The sequence below is a fragment of the Phasianus colchicus genome, chromosome 6 (genome assembly GCF_987193195.1).
Source record: "Phasianus colchicus chromosome 6, bPhaCol1.hap1.1, whole genome shotgun sequence".
Taxonomy (NCBI): domain Eukaryota; kingdom Metazoa; phylum Chordata; class Aves; order Galliformes; family Phasianidae; genus Phasianus; species Phasianus colchicus.
In genome coordinates this window covers 31,171,227-31,188,956 of record NC_143441.1, presented here as the reverse complement: position 1 = coordinate 31,188,956, position 17,730 = coordinate 31,171,227, and the positions used below count along the sequence as shown (strand labels likewise).

The window sequence follows — 17,730 nt, the reverse complement described above, 5'->3', positions numbered from 1 at the left end:
TGCCTCACTACTCTTTCTGAGTAGAAATTATCCAACCTAAACCTCCCCTGGCAACTTAAACCATTACCATTAAGTATGCTTTGATTTTTGTTTTACATTGTTTTCTTTCTTGCCTTGATTCCAAGAATATTTCCTATTGGTAGTTTTCACAAATGTATATTTGTCCTGATTCACATCCATCACTGGTTATGTTGCATCTGAATTTAAAACCTTTGTAATTCACTGGACCTAATTAAAGAAGTTGGACTTGCTTGGTGAAAGTCCTAAGTTCAAAGAGGTCGTGAAATCCAGTACTGGATCAGAAAAGGTTCAAAGACCTTTCATCAAAGGACAGATTGAATGAATTTCATATGTGTTATAAATTCAATGATATTAGCAGACTTTATTTCCTACTGGCTGTTGACCTTCCCCCCCATGCTTTCTAGATGGTCTTTATTCCCACAAGTAACCAGTTTGTAGGAGTTAATCAAGGAAAAGGTTCTTAATTTTTAGAGGATGTGTTAATTGAAATAACATAGATTTGTTTTTCCCTATCTTGCATGAATGGGGCTGTTCAGTCTGGGGAAAAGAAGGCTTATTGCTTTCTTCCAATATCTGAAAGGTGCTTATAGCAAGAGCGGGGTTGCTCTCTTCTCACTGGTAACAGGATGAGGGGAAATGGCCTGAAGTTGTGCCATGGAAAGTTTAGGTTGGATATCTGGAAAGCCTTTATAGAAAGGGGTTGTTAAGTACTGCAATAGGCTTCCCAGGGAGGTGGTTGAGTCACCATCCCTGGATGTGTTTAAAAACCATTTGGATGTGGTTTTTAAATATGATTTAGCAGAGGGTTGTTAGAGTTAGGGTGGTATGGTTAGGCTGAGGTTGGACTCAACGATCTTTAAGGTCTTTTCCAACCTGAGCAATTTTATGATTCAGTGATCTTACTTTCATGTGCGATTTTAGTAAATCAGCGTGAGTAATCAATGTTATTAACTCTTGATTGTTCATAAGATTCTTCCTCTTCTTCCATACCTTGTGTTGCATCATAGGTAGAAGCACAACTCATGGAGACACAAAATGATAATGCACTTTCTAACGAACTTGAACTAGAGAAAGTTAAAGAAGCAGCAGCTGCTGCTAAGGAAGAACTGAGCAGTTGCAGAGAAGAGACAGAAAAACTTCACAAGGAACTATCAGTAAGAACCAGATTGTTCTATAATGTATTTAAAACAAATAATTACAAAGGATTTATAATAACTTTTGCTATTTTCTAAACATCCTGTACAGAGCACGTCACTAGGAGTAACAGTTGTTCATTACCTACTGTCAGTGGAATAGAGGTGATGGTGTAGACCAAAACTTCATTTAATGCCAGAGATTTATAATCCAATACAATGCAACAGTGGATCTAGAGGTGTATTTCTTAAGATAGTACATTTGTCACTGTGTGTCATAGCTACTTTAAAGTAGAATTAAACTGAGTTGCAGCTGTATAGAGAGTTGATTAGGTCTTGTTTATTTCCAAAGATTTGGAGGAACTGTGATTCAGATTCTCTGTATTTACAGATAAAAGAAGCAAATCTGGTACAGCTTCAGGAAGATCTGTGCAAAGTCAAAGAGAAGCTAGTTCAAGTAGAAGAGGAACTTGCAAATTATGTGAGAATGGAAAAGGACATGGCAAAAACTGAAAACAGAAAAGATGCAGAAATACTGTGTGATTTGCTAACTAGCAAGTCTACTCTAACTGGGAAAAGCACATCTTCACAGACAGACAAGACTGTGAATGTCAGCAGCTATATCCAGACTTCACCAGTCCTTGTAAAAAATGCAGAAATTCAAATTGACTTGCAAAGTGCCTCCTCTTCTGAAGAGATTGCAGAGATCATAAGAGAATTTAATGAAAAAATTGAGCAAATGCAAGAACTTCATGCTGCTGAAATCATGGACATGGAGACAAGGCATATCTCTGAATCTGAAGCATTAAAGAGAGAGAAGTTTGTTGCAGTACAAGTATTAACTGATGAATGTAATGCTTTAAAAGAAGTCATAGAGAGTCTACGAGCTAAAGAAGTATGTATCCTATTTTATATTCATTGAAGTACTTTGGTTTCTGCTTTTGCTTCTGCTACAGAAATTCCCATTTAAAATCTTAACTGTGAACTACCGTTAATGAACATTAATGTAAAGATCTGAATGTTGTGATGTTTCTATGGCCTATGGGGAGATTGTGAACCACTTCCTTGGCAATTTAAATCTGGGAGTATGTTCAACTGTTAGATGCTTCCTTGTGCTATATCTTGAATCTGTCATGCTCTGTGAAGTGGGAACAAGTGTATGTCACACTACTGAACACCATCTTTTTAGTCTCCATTCTGATTACTTTTATTGTAGGGAAACTGAAGAGAGACACTCGTGTCATTTTAGGCTTCTTAGAATTAGCTCCTTTACTCAGAGTGGGTGTGAGATTATCCAAGATCTGACTGCTCTCTTTTTTGAATACAGGGAATCCCGATTTCTGGACTAGTACGTTCTCCACCATATCAAGCTAGAGATGGATGTTCTAGTGGTAAGAAACTTGTTTTAGAAGATTTTGCGTGATCAGCATTATAAATTAAATTTGCATTTTTATAGCAATTTTACTGTTAAAGAGTTTGTGTTCTAAGGAACAAAAACTGCTCCCCAGATCAAAGAACAACTATTATTACACTAGAACAATTGTTCTGAGCATTCAAGCATACCTTGTCTATTAAACTGTTATAGAAGAGAAAAATGATGGGATTGAAGATGGGTTGAGTCAAGATATTTGATGCAATTTTTTATCTTCCAATTGGACTGTTTATATTCTTCTTACATATTCCAGTATGTCTTCAACATAACACTATCATATCTTGATGAATTGAAAGCTACTAGTCCTTAGCAGTGAGAGATGATGGCAAGTTCAGTCTTCCTCAGGAGCAATAGAAATTATTAATGCAATCCAATGTCGTATACAAAGGCTAAGCATACTAAGAAGAGTTATTTAGCAGATATAGTTTGTGTAAATAAGTTGTTTTTCTTCTAAAATAGTAATTTAAATTTTGATGGGAGGGTAGTGTTTGGTTTGATTTGGTTTTTTGCTGCCACTGATTTGAGATGGAAAAACTATAAAACAAATAGTCTCCAGGCATAGAATCAACTGTGGTGACATGCAGCCATGTTATAACAGAAAGACTTTTTTGATGTCTCTGCTTCAAAGTTTCACAGTAATCCAGCTTTCATGTTTTTCTCTCCTTTTATTTTAGACTCCAGTTCAGACTGGAGTCAAGGAATGTATCTTGCTCAGACCCAAGGATCTGATACAATATCAGAAGGACCAGATGAAGGTGAAACTTCAACAGATTTGCTTCCTCAAAAAATTAAGGTAAAATGGAGCTGAGCATTTTTATTGTGAAACAAGAATGGTAGTACTAAAAGCTTAGGTTAGTTACTGCTTGATTATTGAATAGTGAGCCTTTTAGATCATTTAAAGTGTTAGCTATCCAAATACACTTTAACATACTTCTGATAGGTGATATGTGTTTTGTTTGAAATGCCTGTAGCTAGCAAAATTTTTGTTGAAAAGAATGCGTTGTTTCATTTAAAATATCTTTCATGGAATTTCAGTAAAAGTTAAACGTGAATTTTTTAGCAGTAGACTTGTTCTCAATTATGATTGTGAAAAATTTAACTCTAATTATATTTTATTGTATTTCCTATGTATTAATGAGAGTGTCACAATCATCTGTTACACAATCGTATTGGTTCTATAATTATCGGCGTAGAATAATACCTGTGCTGTGAAAGTAATTTAATTTGTATATCGTAAACAGTAAGGGTATTGTGCTTTTAATTACTGAATAAGAAACAGCACACAACGCAAGAAAAGAAAACAGAAGCCTTTTCTGACAAAGACCTAACTTAAATCACAGAACCATAGGATGGCTTGGGTTGGAAGAAACCTTAAAGCCCATGCAGTTCCAATCCACTGCCGTTTGCCACCCACCAGATCAGACTACCCAGGACCCATCCAGCCTGGCCTTAAATAATAATAATGAATAATTTAATGGTAATTTCAAGAAGTTAATTGAAAAGCTTGCCTGGAAGCACCACAGAACTTTATTTTTTAAAAGTTTCCATCAGCAATCAGTTTTCAATGTGAGTATGAATTTGAGTATTCTCATTTGAAAGTAGGGGAACACATTATTTAATAAGCTGTGGTCCTTGGCTAATATAAGGAACTGGGTGATACTTCTGTCATTGATACGAGGAAGCATAGGTGGATTCCTTGTGCTGATCAACATAGAAAGTACCAGTATTTCACTGTGTGTGAGATACCATCATTAATTGTCGGGACTGATGTTTCTGATTTCTTTTTGTATTTATTGTAGGGTTTGCTGAGAGCAGTCCATCGTGAAGGCGTACAGGTGCTGTCTCTCACTGAATTTCCATATGGTGAAAGGGAAATGCCACCTCTTAAGCAAGGGCCAGAATCTTGGCTAGAGGAGAGGAAAGCCTTCCTAAGCACCATCTCGTCTTTGAAAGACCTGATTTCGAAAATGCAACTTCACAGAGAAGCTGAGGTATAAACAATATTGTAAGATTGTTTCTGAAACTAACCTGATTTATGAAAACCTTGTAAAGCACAGACGTAATTCAGTTTTAAATACTGCAAAGATATCACTATAGGCCAGGATTTCAGAAATAGGCAGTAAAGCTGCATGTTGCACTTTCTGTTAACAAAATATACCTTCAGTTCTGCCTGTATTTGCTAACTTCTGGTACTGATTTACCTTTTTAAAAACAATTGTATGGAATTGTATCTGGAAAGCATTTTTCCAGCAGCTATTAAAATGATACCGTAGTCAGAGGAAAGAGAAAAAAGTTGGTGAAGTTGAGCATTTCTGCATGCAGAACAAATCAGGTGTACAAAAATGCATCCATTTGTATGAATGAATGTCATGTAAGAGATATCCAATATTCCACTAAAAGCACATGTTTTGCATACATGATAACATCAGTTCTTGGTGTTTGAATTCTGCTAAATGTTTAAATTGGTGCTTACTGTTGCAGATTTATGCAAGTTCTGAACCTCTTGAAGGCGAGACAGACTGGCGAGGAGAACTCCTGTGTGCCATTCAGCAGGTTTTTGTGAGGGAACAAAATGTTCTTCTTGCTGTGTTTCAAACTGAACTTGCAGAACTGGGCACAAGAGATGCTGTGGTACTGATGAGTCAGTTAGAGCACAGGCTACAAGAGCAGGTAACATAAAACATACTCAAGTCAAGGTTTGTTTACATTGTTTTTGGTTTTTACTTTTAAATCTGTAGATTCTTTGAAAAATGTATGTAGCTTTGGCAGATCACAAGGTTGAAAATGAAGTATGTCTTATAGGAAGAAGAGATTTGTTTAATAAGAAGAGCTTTTGTAGGCACAAGATACAGAGTACAACCTTTGGAGTAAATACATAAATAATAAAAACTGTTATCCTGAGTTTGATTCCATTAATTATAATTATGCTACACTGTGTAAGAGGAAAAGTACCTTACATATATGAAGCATGTTATAAGAAGAGGAAGTAATAATGTTCCTGTGGAACAGAGAGAGGTCACTTATTCTCCTGGGAAACATGGAAGGATTAGTGAGGAAATCAATAATTTGCCACAAAGCTGATAGTTCTTCTGATTCTAGAATTTTGATGCCCAGCAGGGGAATTAGAAAGAGTTTTTTTGTAATATTTTAATATTGTGCTAATTATGACTTGATTTAAAATGTTTTGAATATATGTGGACTGTGAATATATAAATGGATATAATGTCCACACCATAGACACACACTCTAATAAAATTCAGAGTTTTTATTTTAAGTGTGTTTTTGATCCTAATAGGCTATTAACCAGAAAACTGCTATGGACTGTCTTCATGATGCAGACAGAAGAAGTTTGCTAATGGAGATTCAAGTATTGCATGCTCAGATGAACAGTATGAAAAATAACCCAAAGAGAGAACAAGAAATTGATTCAAAAAGCCAAGGTGATTTAAATTGTACTTCCTACATATTTTCATGCCAGTGCTGTTCTAATTGTAAGTGGAGAACTGTTGACTTTTTTGTTCTCAGATTTTGATGCTCAACTTATGATCTGAGTATATTTACTTCTTATCTTTTTAATCTTATTGGAGTAACTTTTCAAAAATTTGAATGTCAACTGTGTTCTTATGACTTGTATCATAAGTGACACAAAGTTATTTCAATTGCTATAAAAATTGAGTATTTTAAGATTATTTTCTGTGCTTTCTGAACTTTTCCAAGCTGGGTGGTAAATCAAGAGGAAAAATGAACAACAAGAAGTTCAGAGAGCAATTGTACTTTAAACACAAGTACAACTGTGTTTTGTCACCAGTATTTGATCTAAAGTATGTGTACGTAGCTACCAAATGATAGATACAAATGTGGTTGTTCAGATGGTTTTTAAATCATTCAAGGAATTGAAGTGATTTCTTGGAAAGGATGAAGTGTTTTCCAGCATAAAAGACACGTTTGTTTTTGCACTTTTTAAAGAAAATGTTTTTTGAAAATATCACTATGATAGCCTTATGGTCATTCTCTGTGCTGTGAGAAACTGGACCCAAATGTATGGTGTTGTTTGATTACTAGACTAATATTCTTGTTAATGGTGCTCCCATTAGAAATGCTGGAGTACAGCATGCAGCAGAAGCAGTCACAGATACTGGAGATGCAAGTGGAGCTCCGGAGTGTGAAGGACAGAGCAGCTGAGCTTCAAGAACAATTAAATTCAGAGAGAATGATGAGTGCTGAACTGAAGAATGAACTTGCCCAGGCCAAATTAGAGCTTGAAACAACCCTGAAAGCACAGCACAAGCACTTCAAGGACCTAGAAACCATCAGGTACAGCTTTTAGTTTCAACTTTTCAGTATTGACAGCAAATGTGATAATTTCTGTGCCACCTGAAATCGCAGTACTAATTTTATTAAGGAATTTGCTCTCATTTAATGTAAATGAGTCTCAACTTTTCTGTAGAACATGCCTACCAAAAAATAGACTTTCAGCGTTGCTTTGCTATGGCCAACAACAGAGGTACCAAAGTATTTGGCACTCAGGAAAGGCATAACTATTAATGTCTTTACTAGACTAGTGTGTCTTTATACAGTATCATAATGTCAGTGATAGCAAATAATCACACAGTTCAAATTGATATTGCCTTGCAGACTGCCTTATAACTTTTACAGATCCTTTGAGACAAATGAGAAGATGCTTTCTCCCTGCACCATTTCGAACTTTGGCCAATGACTGGATTAAGTTGAACGCTAGCCACTAATTCATGAGACAAGGCAGCTATAAAGTTAGGAGTACAGACATGTTTCTTCAGTCATTTTTGAGCTATGCAGCTCTTTTTGATGTTTGAGTTATTTTTTTCTAAATAGGCTTTTCATTTTTATTCTACTACACAAACACAAGATAAAAGAAGTATCATGTAACTGATGTTACTTCAGCAGTATGACAGCCATGATCTAACTGCCCATTTTTATTTTAGGAGTGAAGTTAAAGAAAAAGCAGCTGAGCTGGATGTTCTCAAGGATACAATGGCCAGTGAACAGAAGAAATCAAGAGAGTTACAGTGGGCTTTGGAAAAGGAGAAAGCTAAAATGGAACGCAGTGAGGAAAGACGAAGAGAAGAGCTTGAGGTATTCCTTCCATATTCCCAAATGGCCTGAAACATTTAGGAGCATGCAGATTCCTTTTGATTTCAACATTGAATCTTGACTTACGTTTTTGTCCAGTGTGTTCATGTCTGCGTCCGTGTTCATGTCTTAAATAGCAGCATTATACCTAGAGCTGAAAAAAGGAGTGTGACAAAAAAAAAAAAGGCCATTTAAACTAATAGGAATTTTACAACTGTGTGTGTCGTGTTCAATGCAGAAATATTCTGTTCTGTAGAATATGTTGAACAGCTGGAGACACTGCTAACAGGACTACTGGTATCCTAGGACATCATTAAGACAAAAAAAAAAGCAGTCAGTTCAATAACACGGGTTTATTTACATCTTGAAATCTTAATTTGGAAACTCTTTGTCACAGCTTTAGAAAATAAAAGAAGTTAGTTTTCTTCAACTTCAGATCTATAGCTGTATCTTGTAAAAAGCATTATTTTTGGAGATGACCTGATTTTAGAGTATAGACACCTATAATAATCTGTATCTATAGATATATATATAATCTATAAAAATCTGTATCTGCAGCATTTGGAGTATTGTCACATTAATTTGTGAACAGCACAACTTGTTAAAAGCGAAGTATGTACAACTAGTATTTTTGCAACTTGCCTAACATAAGGCAAAGTGTATATGAATGGTTTTAATCATTTTTTGCCTTCTGTTTTCATATGGAAGGATTTAAAATTTTCACTTGAAGATCAAAAACAAAAGAACTTACAGTTAAATGAACTTTTGGAAGAAGAGAAACAACTGTCAAGTGATCTGCAACAGAAAATTGAATCCCAAGAAGCACTCAATGCTGCCCAGCTGTCACGTGAACGAGGCCGTAATTCTGAGTTGCAGGTTCTTCTTGAATCAGAGAAGGTTCGAGCTCTTGAAATAAGCAGTGCACTAGAAAGGGAAAAAGAACTATGTGCTCAGCTTCAAAGTGCTGAACGTAAGGGGCAAGCTGGAACACCTAATCCATCTGAGGAATTACTTAAAGAGCTGCAGAAACAAATGGATGAAAAGCATGACCGTATAGTGGAATTAGTGAGTGAGATGGAGAAGTATAAACTGGAATCTGTGCAAGTGAGACAGCAAATGGAAAAAGAGAGGCAAATCCAGAGAAAAGCATTACAAGCAGAACAAGATGCTAACATAATAGCACAGAAGAAACTCCATGAACTGGAGTCCAAAGTAGAAGACCTTCAGTGGCAACTGGGACAAAAGGAGCAAGAGGTTCATAAATTAGGGAATGAGACAAAAAAGTTAAAGGAAGTAATCCAAGAACTACAAATGAAGGAGCAGGAGAGTGAAGGGGAAAAGGAAGCTGAAAGAACGCCAAGCCACAATCAAAATGAGGTACGGTAGGTCTGAGAGCAGTGTGTGATTCTGAACTGTGCAATTTTGCTTTTAAGTCTTTTGTTCATTTACTGTTGTTTGTCACCATGCCTTTAATCTATAAAATAGCAGGCAAATTACATGTGCCAAAATACAGGCACCAGGGAAAGGGGGAAAGCACTCTTGTTTTGCTGTCTGAAACTATTCACTCTCATCCTCTGAGAATGAAGCTGTAGAGATGTAAGCAGAAGAGTGAGTAGGAGATATGTATCTGACTGTATACATGCACTTTAAGTATAGTAAAATAAGAATATTCCCCTCACCCAGTCTCATAAATGAGTTCAGGAGTGGTCCAGACCAGGATTCTTAATCTAAACTAAGGTTCATGAACTATGAGTGGTCTTTGAAACATCAAAAAGTGACTCCCAACAACTGCAGGAATTAAATGAATATGTAGTCAAACAGGCATAGGAGTGAATTTGTATAAGTTAGCAAACAGAATAGAAGGACGAAATCAATGTAGGAAAATAATTTCAGAATTTAGCCTAATGTTTAGTTTATTAGAAGTTGGTACCACTTAAACTGTTGCCAGTGAGCTTTTCTCCTTCAGGTTTGGGCAGTTCTGTAATGGTTTTTAAACGACTTTTAAAACTCTTTAGAAACTTTCCTGTAAGATGTAAGTGATGATCAGTGAGTGCTGTGTAGATGGTCTGAAAGGAGGTTGTTGACAGGAGACTTGCCTCTCTGCTATCCATGTTTTTTGCCCATCCCAGAATCATTGCTTTCTCATAGGCAGCTGTTTCTCTGTGGAGCCAGGAAGGACACTTTTGTTTCATCAAATTTGGCTACTATTTTTAATCTTCTGAAGCAATGACAACTACCAATAGTTTGTAGTAGCTGATAGCACCAGACGTCCTGATCAGAGCTAACTGTGAGCACTGTGGAACAATTTTCCCTTTGATCAGGTTGCAGCGGCCCATGAGGCATTTTCCCCTCATTAGCAGTAGACAGCACGACTTGCTGTCCAGGATCTGCCAGGGGTTTCAAATAATGAGTCTCCTACTGCTTCCTGTGACATTTACAATACCCTGCATTTTTTTTTTTCCCCCTCATTAGCACTTCACCGTAATCAAATATCCAAAGACCATGACTGTGGTGGGCGTTTTCAGTCCCATATCTGTGACTCTGAATTGGTCTCAGAAGCAGGCACAGTTGGTTAAGGAGCTGATGGCGTTAAACCCAGAGAGGCTGGTGGCTTCTGATCAGCTGCGTTTACTGAATGAATTTGCTTTCGATCTGTGACAGCTAGATCTGAACCAAGAAATGCACTGCCTGATACACCATTTGGTAGATGAGAAGGTGGACATGAGCCAGCAGTGTGCACTTGTGGCCCAGAAAGTCAACTGTATCCTGGGCTGCATTAGAAGAGTGGCCAGCAGGGAGAGGGAGGTGATTGCACCCCTCTACTCAGCTCTTCCGGGGCCCCATCTGGAGTACTACGTCCAGGCCTGGGATCCCCAGTACAGGAAGGACATGGAGCTCTCGGAGCAGGTCCAGAGGAGGACCGCTGAGATGATCAGAGGGCTGGAGCACCTCTCATATGGGGAAAGTTGTTTAGCTTGGAGGAGAAAAGGCGCTGGGGAGACGTCATTGCAGCCTTCTGATACTTGAAGAGAGCATATAGACTTGAAGGAAGGGGGAACAGCTGTTTACAAGGGTGGACAGTGATAGAACAAGGGGGAATGGTTTTAAACTGAGACAGGGGAAGTTTAGATTAGATATTAGGAGGAAGTTTTTCACACAGAGGATGGTGACACACTGGAACAGGTTGCCCAAGGAGGTTGTGGATGCCCCATCCCTGGAGGGCATTCAAGGCCAGGCTGGATGTGGCTCTGAGCAGCCGGGTCTGGTGGTTGGCGACCCTGCACACAGCAGGGGGGTTGGAACTACATGATCACTGTGGTCCTTTTCAACCCAGGCCATTCTGTGATTCTATGATACCATTCAGATGTGGTAGTTGAAGTGGTACACTACAGCAATAGTGTAGTCACACTGCACTCCTTTCACTATCAGAATTATGATCTATAATTTTTGAGTGTATTTCAGAATTAAATGCTTCTTTTTAAAAGCATTATATTTGAAATGTATTTATATAAGCATATATTTATGTACAGACTACGTGGAACACATCCAATGAAAGAACAAGAAATTGGGTTCTCCAGCAAAAAATGGAAGGAGCTGAGACAAATGAATCAACGTACCCCACGCTGACAGGAGGAGGAGACCTCTCTGCAGCTACTGGAATTCTGGAGGCTGTCAGACAAAAGCTGCAAAGTGCATCTCCAAAGCTAAAGCAATTGGCTCAGAAGGCTGCTAGCAGGTTAGACCAGTCTTCAGCTGCTGATTATGGTTAATAGCAACCCATGGGCTAATCCATTAGGTTTTAATCGTAATTCACATGCTGTAGCCTAGTTTTTGTATTGCTCTATGTTCATAGTATATGCTTCTATTTGCTTGAGATGTGCTGTTAAACAGGATCACAGAGTGTCCATCGCTGTGCTCTTTCTGGCCTGATGTGGTTCTTTATAAGTTACAGCAAAATGGTTTTACTTTGCAAAGTGATTGAGATTGGTGTACGTGGAAGATCATCTTATAACAGATCAATAATTTAAAAATTCACTGTGGAAGGGGAAGAATATAGAGGTTAGTGCTACGGCAATGCCTCATGGTCTCTCCCCCCAAAAAACAGTATTTTCTAGTCCAGTGAAATGTATCTTGATTCCTACTATCTCTAGTTACTGTCTCCTTAAGGAAAAAAATAGTATGGGAGGTTTCAATCTGTTTTTTATTTCAGTGTGATGGTGATTTAATATTAAAACATTTATTCCAAAACATTTGAGCCAAATGAAATGCATTGGATCTCAAAAATACCCCCCAGTTCTTTTTTTTTTCTTTTTTTTCACACAGATCAGTGGGAAGCAGAAGAATATTTTTAAAAGCTCTTCGTATAGAATAACCTTTATTAAAAATCCATAGAAACTGTTCAGTGCAAATTCATTATGAATTTGAGCCAATTTAATTTATATATCTAAGAGTGACTGAATGCCTTTGAATATGTGGGTGTATCTCCAGTAACTGTGCTGATGTGGTTTGTTGAAGGGCCAGCATTTGTTTGCTCTGAAGGCGCTGCTCTGTTGGTCTGACATTGTGGTTTTGAAACTGTCATTGTCATTTCAGGTTGCAGTTTGAAACAGCAGATGATCAGGACTTCATTGCAATACAAAATGCTATTGAAGAAGTTGTTTCAGAGCTACAAAAACTTCCTGGAGTGTCCTGTCTGGAAGAGGTGAGAATGCAATGTCATAACTTTGGTGGGAGAATTGGATGGTGAGATGTGAGCAGAAAGCAGCACAGAATTGTTGAAGTTGTGCTTACGCAGCTCTGTACTTCACAGAGGAAGGTCTCCCCCAGGGAGCGCTGCTTCAGAACTGGTGAAGTGTAAACCACTTCTCCTGCTTTTATTTTTTTTTTAATTTAAATTATCTTAAAGCTGAATCTTAAACTTTTAACATGAAACTTTTTTGTAATAATTACTAAATATTGCTTTTCACACCTTTTTCTTGAGAAAAATATATTTTCTTTCCAGCAGTGTTTCCCTAACTGAGGAAACTGCTCAGTATTTCCTGACATTAAAATCAACATTTAATATTTACTTTATTGTGTTGATACAAGACATTTACTGCAACTGCTCTGTATTTACCAAAGGAAATTGAGTAGTGTGCATAAAACCTGAAATGGAGTGAGTCATGTAATCTGTTACAAAGACTTCAGCACTGTGATTTTAACTGAGCCTGGATAGATATTACTTGCATTGTAAGCAAGTGTTTTCTATGTGACCTATGACAATTTTTGGGCTTTTCTTTCCTCCTAGTTAGATAAATCTTAAGCATAGTAAAAGAGGCACTGCACACTGCTGCAGTTGGAATAACTGAGCTTTCATAAAGTATTCTGTTGTTAATACAGGATAAGTATAGAAAAAGCTACGTTGGCCTATAGCTTGCATGCACACTTTGTTTTCTTTATATCAGTTATGACAAAGTTATTGTCATTGCCCATAAAAATATTTTTCCTGTAAACTGAAGTTATATTGTTAAGTTGGCAACTCAGATGGAGCACACATGATTTGGTTTTCTGTTTTCCTTGCAGCTGAAGTTGGCGCTGCCACCTGGGACCCCCTCCAGCTCCCTGACGGAGCGGCTGCTGCGGCAGAACGCCCAACTCACCGGCTTTGTCAGCAGGCTCAGTGAGGAGAAGAATAATTTGAGGAACGCTGTCATGAAGCTGGAGGAAGAACTGAGGAGATACCAGCACAGACGTACTTCTGGAGAACAAGTAGGTCTTCATTGGTGCAGCTCTCATGAAGCATATGTAGGCATAAAAGCGTTGTGCTGTGAAACAACCAATGCTCTTTGTGCTCGACACCTAAATGAGAGTGAGCTATCTGTCTTTCTCAGCTTTCTTCCTACAAAGTAAATGGATGTGAGTTATTCTTGTCCTATGGTCAAGACATCCTGACGCACTGTTTACTGTAAAGTTTTTCATGTTAACCATCTTTGGTTTTTTGTTGTTTTTTTAAGAATTCCTTGTGCTTCTCTTTTTGATCTGCATCTCATCACCCAACTGGGCAGCAAATAGATCCAGATAGCTTCAACATCACTGAGCTAATTCGGTCCATTGCAGGGGATTTGTTTGGTTTGGCTGTATTTTTCTGGGATGTTGGACAGGCTACAAACTCAGTGCATTGGAGGTGTTAGTGTGCCAGGGTACATCAGATCCTTTCTGTGGGAAAATGTTTGGTTATTTTAATCAGTAATTTTATGAGCTCTCCACCAAACCAATGACTAGAATGACACAGCCCAAGCTTTTCCAAACCGTGTGGTTCAAATACAGTTTCTCCTCCAGTCTTCTAAACACTCATCAGACCTTGGAGTTAACATCGATACGCTGGTTGCCTCTGAGAAGGAAAACTGGAACAGAGAAAAGCTGTCACTGCAGAAATCTTTGAAACAAGCAGATGCGGAGCTGTCCAAGCTGCGAGCAGAACTCCGGAGTGAAGCTTTCCTCAGAGAACTGGGATCAGATTCTGAAAATGTTATCTTAAGGGTAGGAAGACTTCATTGCCTGCTTAATAACCGTGACTGGTTTGTTTTGCTGTCTTGTTCATTTGGGCCTGTTTTTTTCTGAGTTAGCTCTGCTTTTTCTAACAGAACAGATGTTAAATTTGGATTTTAAATTCTCATCCTTGCATACATAACTCTGTCAGTTGTTATCCCCAAGAATGACAAGTGAGCACTGCGTTGTCCTTTTGTGTGTACTCCATTTTTTTGCTGCTTAGGTGATCCTCAGATTATGACACTGCATTCACCAGGTGTGAGCTGCAGCACAGGCTTCTCCATAACAGCAAGATGTGAATAATCACAGCAAGGCTAGAGGAGTTGTCATATCAAAAGTTGTAATCATTCCTGGAAGCTTATGCTGCTGCTTCTCTTTTCCATCTTGTAGAGAATTTATGGCAAATACCTCCGAGCTGAGAGCTTCCGGAAAGCTCTCATTTATCAGAAGAAATACTTGCTGCTGTTACTGGGTGGATTCCAGGAGTGTGAAGAAGCCACGCTGGCCCTCATTGCACGGATGGGTGGGCAGCCCTCTTACACAGACCTTGAGATCATCACACATCATTCAAAGGGTTTTACAAGATTTCGCTCTGCAGTCAGAGTGTCCATTGCAATTTCAAGGTAAGCTGGAAGAAGTTCAGTTTCAGACAGAAGTGTGCACTGAATCTGTAGTGCCTCGCGTTCGTTTACGTTACCTATTGTATAAGTGGGGCTTTTACTCATAATACTCCGCTGTTACAATCTGGGGAATGTAGCAGAGCAAAAAGTATATTTAGTGCCATTTTAACATGCTGATGCCCTGCTCTTCAGGTGCATGAGCCATTTGCTGTCCGTTCTGACTTATGCAGCACCTCTGGAATCACTGCAATAGCAGAGAATAAACTGAAAGCATCCAGGCTGGATGTGGCCCTGGGCAGCCTGGTCTGGTGGTTGGCGTCCCTGCACTTAGCAGGGGGGTTGAAATTATGTGATCATTGTGGTCCTTTTCAACCCAGGCCATTCTATGATTCTATGATTTGACAGCAGAGAGAGTTTGCAGAGGCTCTAGGAATGTGTGTAAGGAAGTTTTCTACTTGATTGTTATGTTTTCAATGCTCATCCATTAATTTTATTTGGCATTCAAGAAATTCTTACGCCTTCTAGAATATAAAAAGCAGAGTATGTGCTTAAATGACTGCTTCCTTTAGCCTGAAGTTTAGTGGTTATTTTGTTTTTCAATTCCAGAATGAAGTTCCTGGTTCGTCGATGGCACAGAGTTACGGGTTCTGGTATCTTAAGCCTCAATAGGGATGTCTTTAGCCAGAACACAGGTAAACTGTAGCCCAGTAATGACTGAAAAATGTTATTCTCAAGTCACACTGCTGCTTAATTCAGGTGGCTTTCATTTGCATCGTCTTGTACAACAACTGGGCTGCTGTGCCCCCTTCTTTTTGCCATAGTTGCTTGGATTTACTTGTTGAAACTACCAGAAACCTGAGAAACATCTAACTGTTCTGTTTGCTCTCTCTTCAGTCTTTTTTTTTTTTTTTTTGCACTCTTGTGGGTGGGATTATAAACAAAATCCAACAATTTCCTAAACAGTGTGTGTTTGTAAGACCAGAGCTACGAGCATCTGTGGGTTTCTCTTGAAGCCTGCATTCTGAGAGGGAACACCAAGGGCAGGGGCAGGCAGAGGAATCTGAGATGTGTGGAGTGGCTGTCCTGTGTTTACACTGCAGTGCCCTTTCCAAGCTCTAGACCAGCAGCAAACTGTTGCTTTTGCTTTTTAATTAACTACACTTGCTTTTAACAAAAACAAAAAACCTGTTTCTTGCTAAATTCCATTTTTGCAAAATGGAGACAGAGAACTTGCAGTTAAAATTCCCACTAATGTGCCTAAGGTGTTACATCTTTGCTTGTTTGTTTTTCAGTTCTCAAGACATTGCATTTTCTACTTTTAGGTAATGAATTGCGGCCTGACTCATTCTCCAGTGGCATGGATCTCTATGGAGAACAAAGGCATTCCTATAGATCCCGATCAGATATGGAGTCTCCCAGATCTCCTATAAACTTTCAACAAAAGTGAGTTCTATTTCAGATGACGATTCTCTGTCAGAACAGCGTTCAACTGCACAAACATGTCAGCGTTTACTGATGAGGTTCATAATCTTTGATGCCAGAAGTCTTTTAACATTTTTCTCCGTAAGGAAACATAACCAAGTGCGTCTCAGACCTTTGATGTGCACCTACTCATTGCCTGATTAAGGCCAGTGCTAGCAGACATTGCTGTCTGTTTGCTGCTGTGTTCTTGGCAGAATGTTTGTTCACTGGGTGAAAGTGATCTGCACAGCTTTGGCTTTGGGAAGCCAACCTCAGCTGCCTGTAGGCTCTGAGTTTTCCCACAGAGTCATTTGGGATCTCTATTTTTATATGAACCACCTCAACATCTGTAACCTTAGTTTGTGGCAATCATAATGCTTTACATAAAAAGGATATTTAATCTATTTTAGCCACTTTTGACTTTAACTTACCGAAAGTACTGAAGAAAGCCAGAATCCCATCCAGGTGACTGTGTCCTTGTTTGCACAAGCTTCTTAATAGAAAATCTATTATGGCTTCTGCTGCAGTCTCAGTAGGAATTTGCAGTCTTGTTCCCAGAGAAATTCAGCAACAGATCAGGTGCAGTAGAACGAAAATGCAGTTGAGCAAGGAGGTTCTTCTGGGGGAGGCACTGTGTTGTGATAGGACCAGGGAAAATATAAGAAATGAGTGTTTTACAGTAAAGGCGGTGAGGCACTGGAACAGGCTGCCCAGAGAGGTGGTAGATGCCTCATCCTGGAGACAAGTCAGGCTGGATGGAGCTTCGAGCATCTGATGCAGCTGCGGGTTTCCCTGCTCATTGCAGTGGAGTTGGACCAGATGGCCTTGAAAAGCCCTTTCCTACTCAAATGATTCTGTTATGGCTGGGGCAGTAAGTGGCAGGGAACTTCAGTGGGCGTGGTGTTCTGACTGCTGTGTGGGTAAGGCAGCAGACACGCACCGTGTCAGGTCTCTCTGCTTACAGTGCCCTGCTATGTCTGCTGATTCTTTTTGATAAAAGCATCTGTGTTCTTCTGCTTCTAGGTTCCACAGTATGCAGGCTGACTTGAACCCAGTCTCTTTCGCGTGTTCTCAGCTGCAGAACTATGATCCAGAAAGAGCTTTAACAGATTACATCCACCGCCTGGAGGCACTGCAAAGGCGGCTCGGAAGCGTGCAGTCAGGTACGGGTTGGGGCACAGTTCCAAGCTAGAAGGCACGTGCTGGCTCTGAGATGTGTACAGACGTCTGGTTTGGGGGACTTACAGCCTTAAAAAGAAGGTTATTCTGTACTGTAGCAAGCCCACTGAAAAGAAAATGGTCCAGTTCTTTGAAGGGAGGCCTGCTGAGGTGTGCTTCAGTAACAGATTTGGAGTTTATTGGTGCCACGTTAATTTTCACCAGTCTCGTAAACGTGTGATAAGGATTCTGTGCCTCTTTTTAAGAG

At 39.0% G+C, this 17,730-nt stretch overlaps 1 protein-coding gene across 1 annotated transcript in view; it reads left to right on the top strand.

Annotated features, from left to right (window-relative positions):
• Window positions 1–17,730, top strand: part of AKAP9 (A-kinase anchoring protein 9) — a 100,010-nt gene that overhangs the window by 80,848 nt on the left and 1,432 nt on the right. The window contains exons 33-50 of the mRNA XM_090142821.1: window positions 1,029–1,175; window positions 1,546–2,049; window positions 2,482–2,545; window positions 3,261–3,379; window positions 4,386–4,577; window positions 5,068–5,256; window positions 5,882–6,026; window positions 6,681–6,900; window positions 7,548–7,698; window positions 8,404–9,072; window positions 11,226–11,431; window positions 12,289–12,397; window positions 13,258–13,443; window positions 14,014–14,214; window positions 14,614–14,846; window positions 15,450–15,535; window positions 16,166–16,286; window positions 17,328–17,467. Coding sequence (XP_089998947.1) covers window positions 1,029–1,175; window positions 1,546–2,049; window positions 2,482–2,545; window positions 3,261–3,379; window positions 4,386–4,577; window positions 5,068–5,256; window positions 5,882–6,026; window positions 6,681–6,900; window positions 7,548–7,698; window positions 8,404–9,072; window positions 11,226–11,431; window positions 12,289–12,397; window positions 13,258–13,443; window positions 14,014–14,214; window positions 14,614–14,846; window positions 15,450–15,535; window positions 16,166–16,286; window positions 17,328–17,467 — 3,682 coding nt within the window. The remainder of the gene's footprint in view (window positions 1–1,028; window positions 1,176–1,545; window positions 2,050–2,481; window positions 2,546–3,260; window positions 3,380–4,385; window positions 4,578–5,067; window positions 5,257–5,881; window positions 6,027–6,680; window positions 6,901–7,547; window positions 7,699–8,403; window positions 9,073–11,225; window positions 11,432–12,288; window positions 12,398–13,257; window positions 13,444–14,013; window positions 14,215–14,613; window positions 14,847–15,449; window positions 15,536–16,165; window positions 16,287–17,327; window positions 17,468–17,730) is intronic.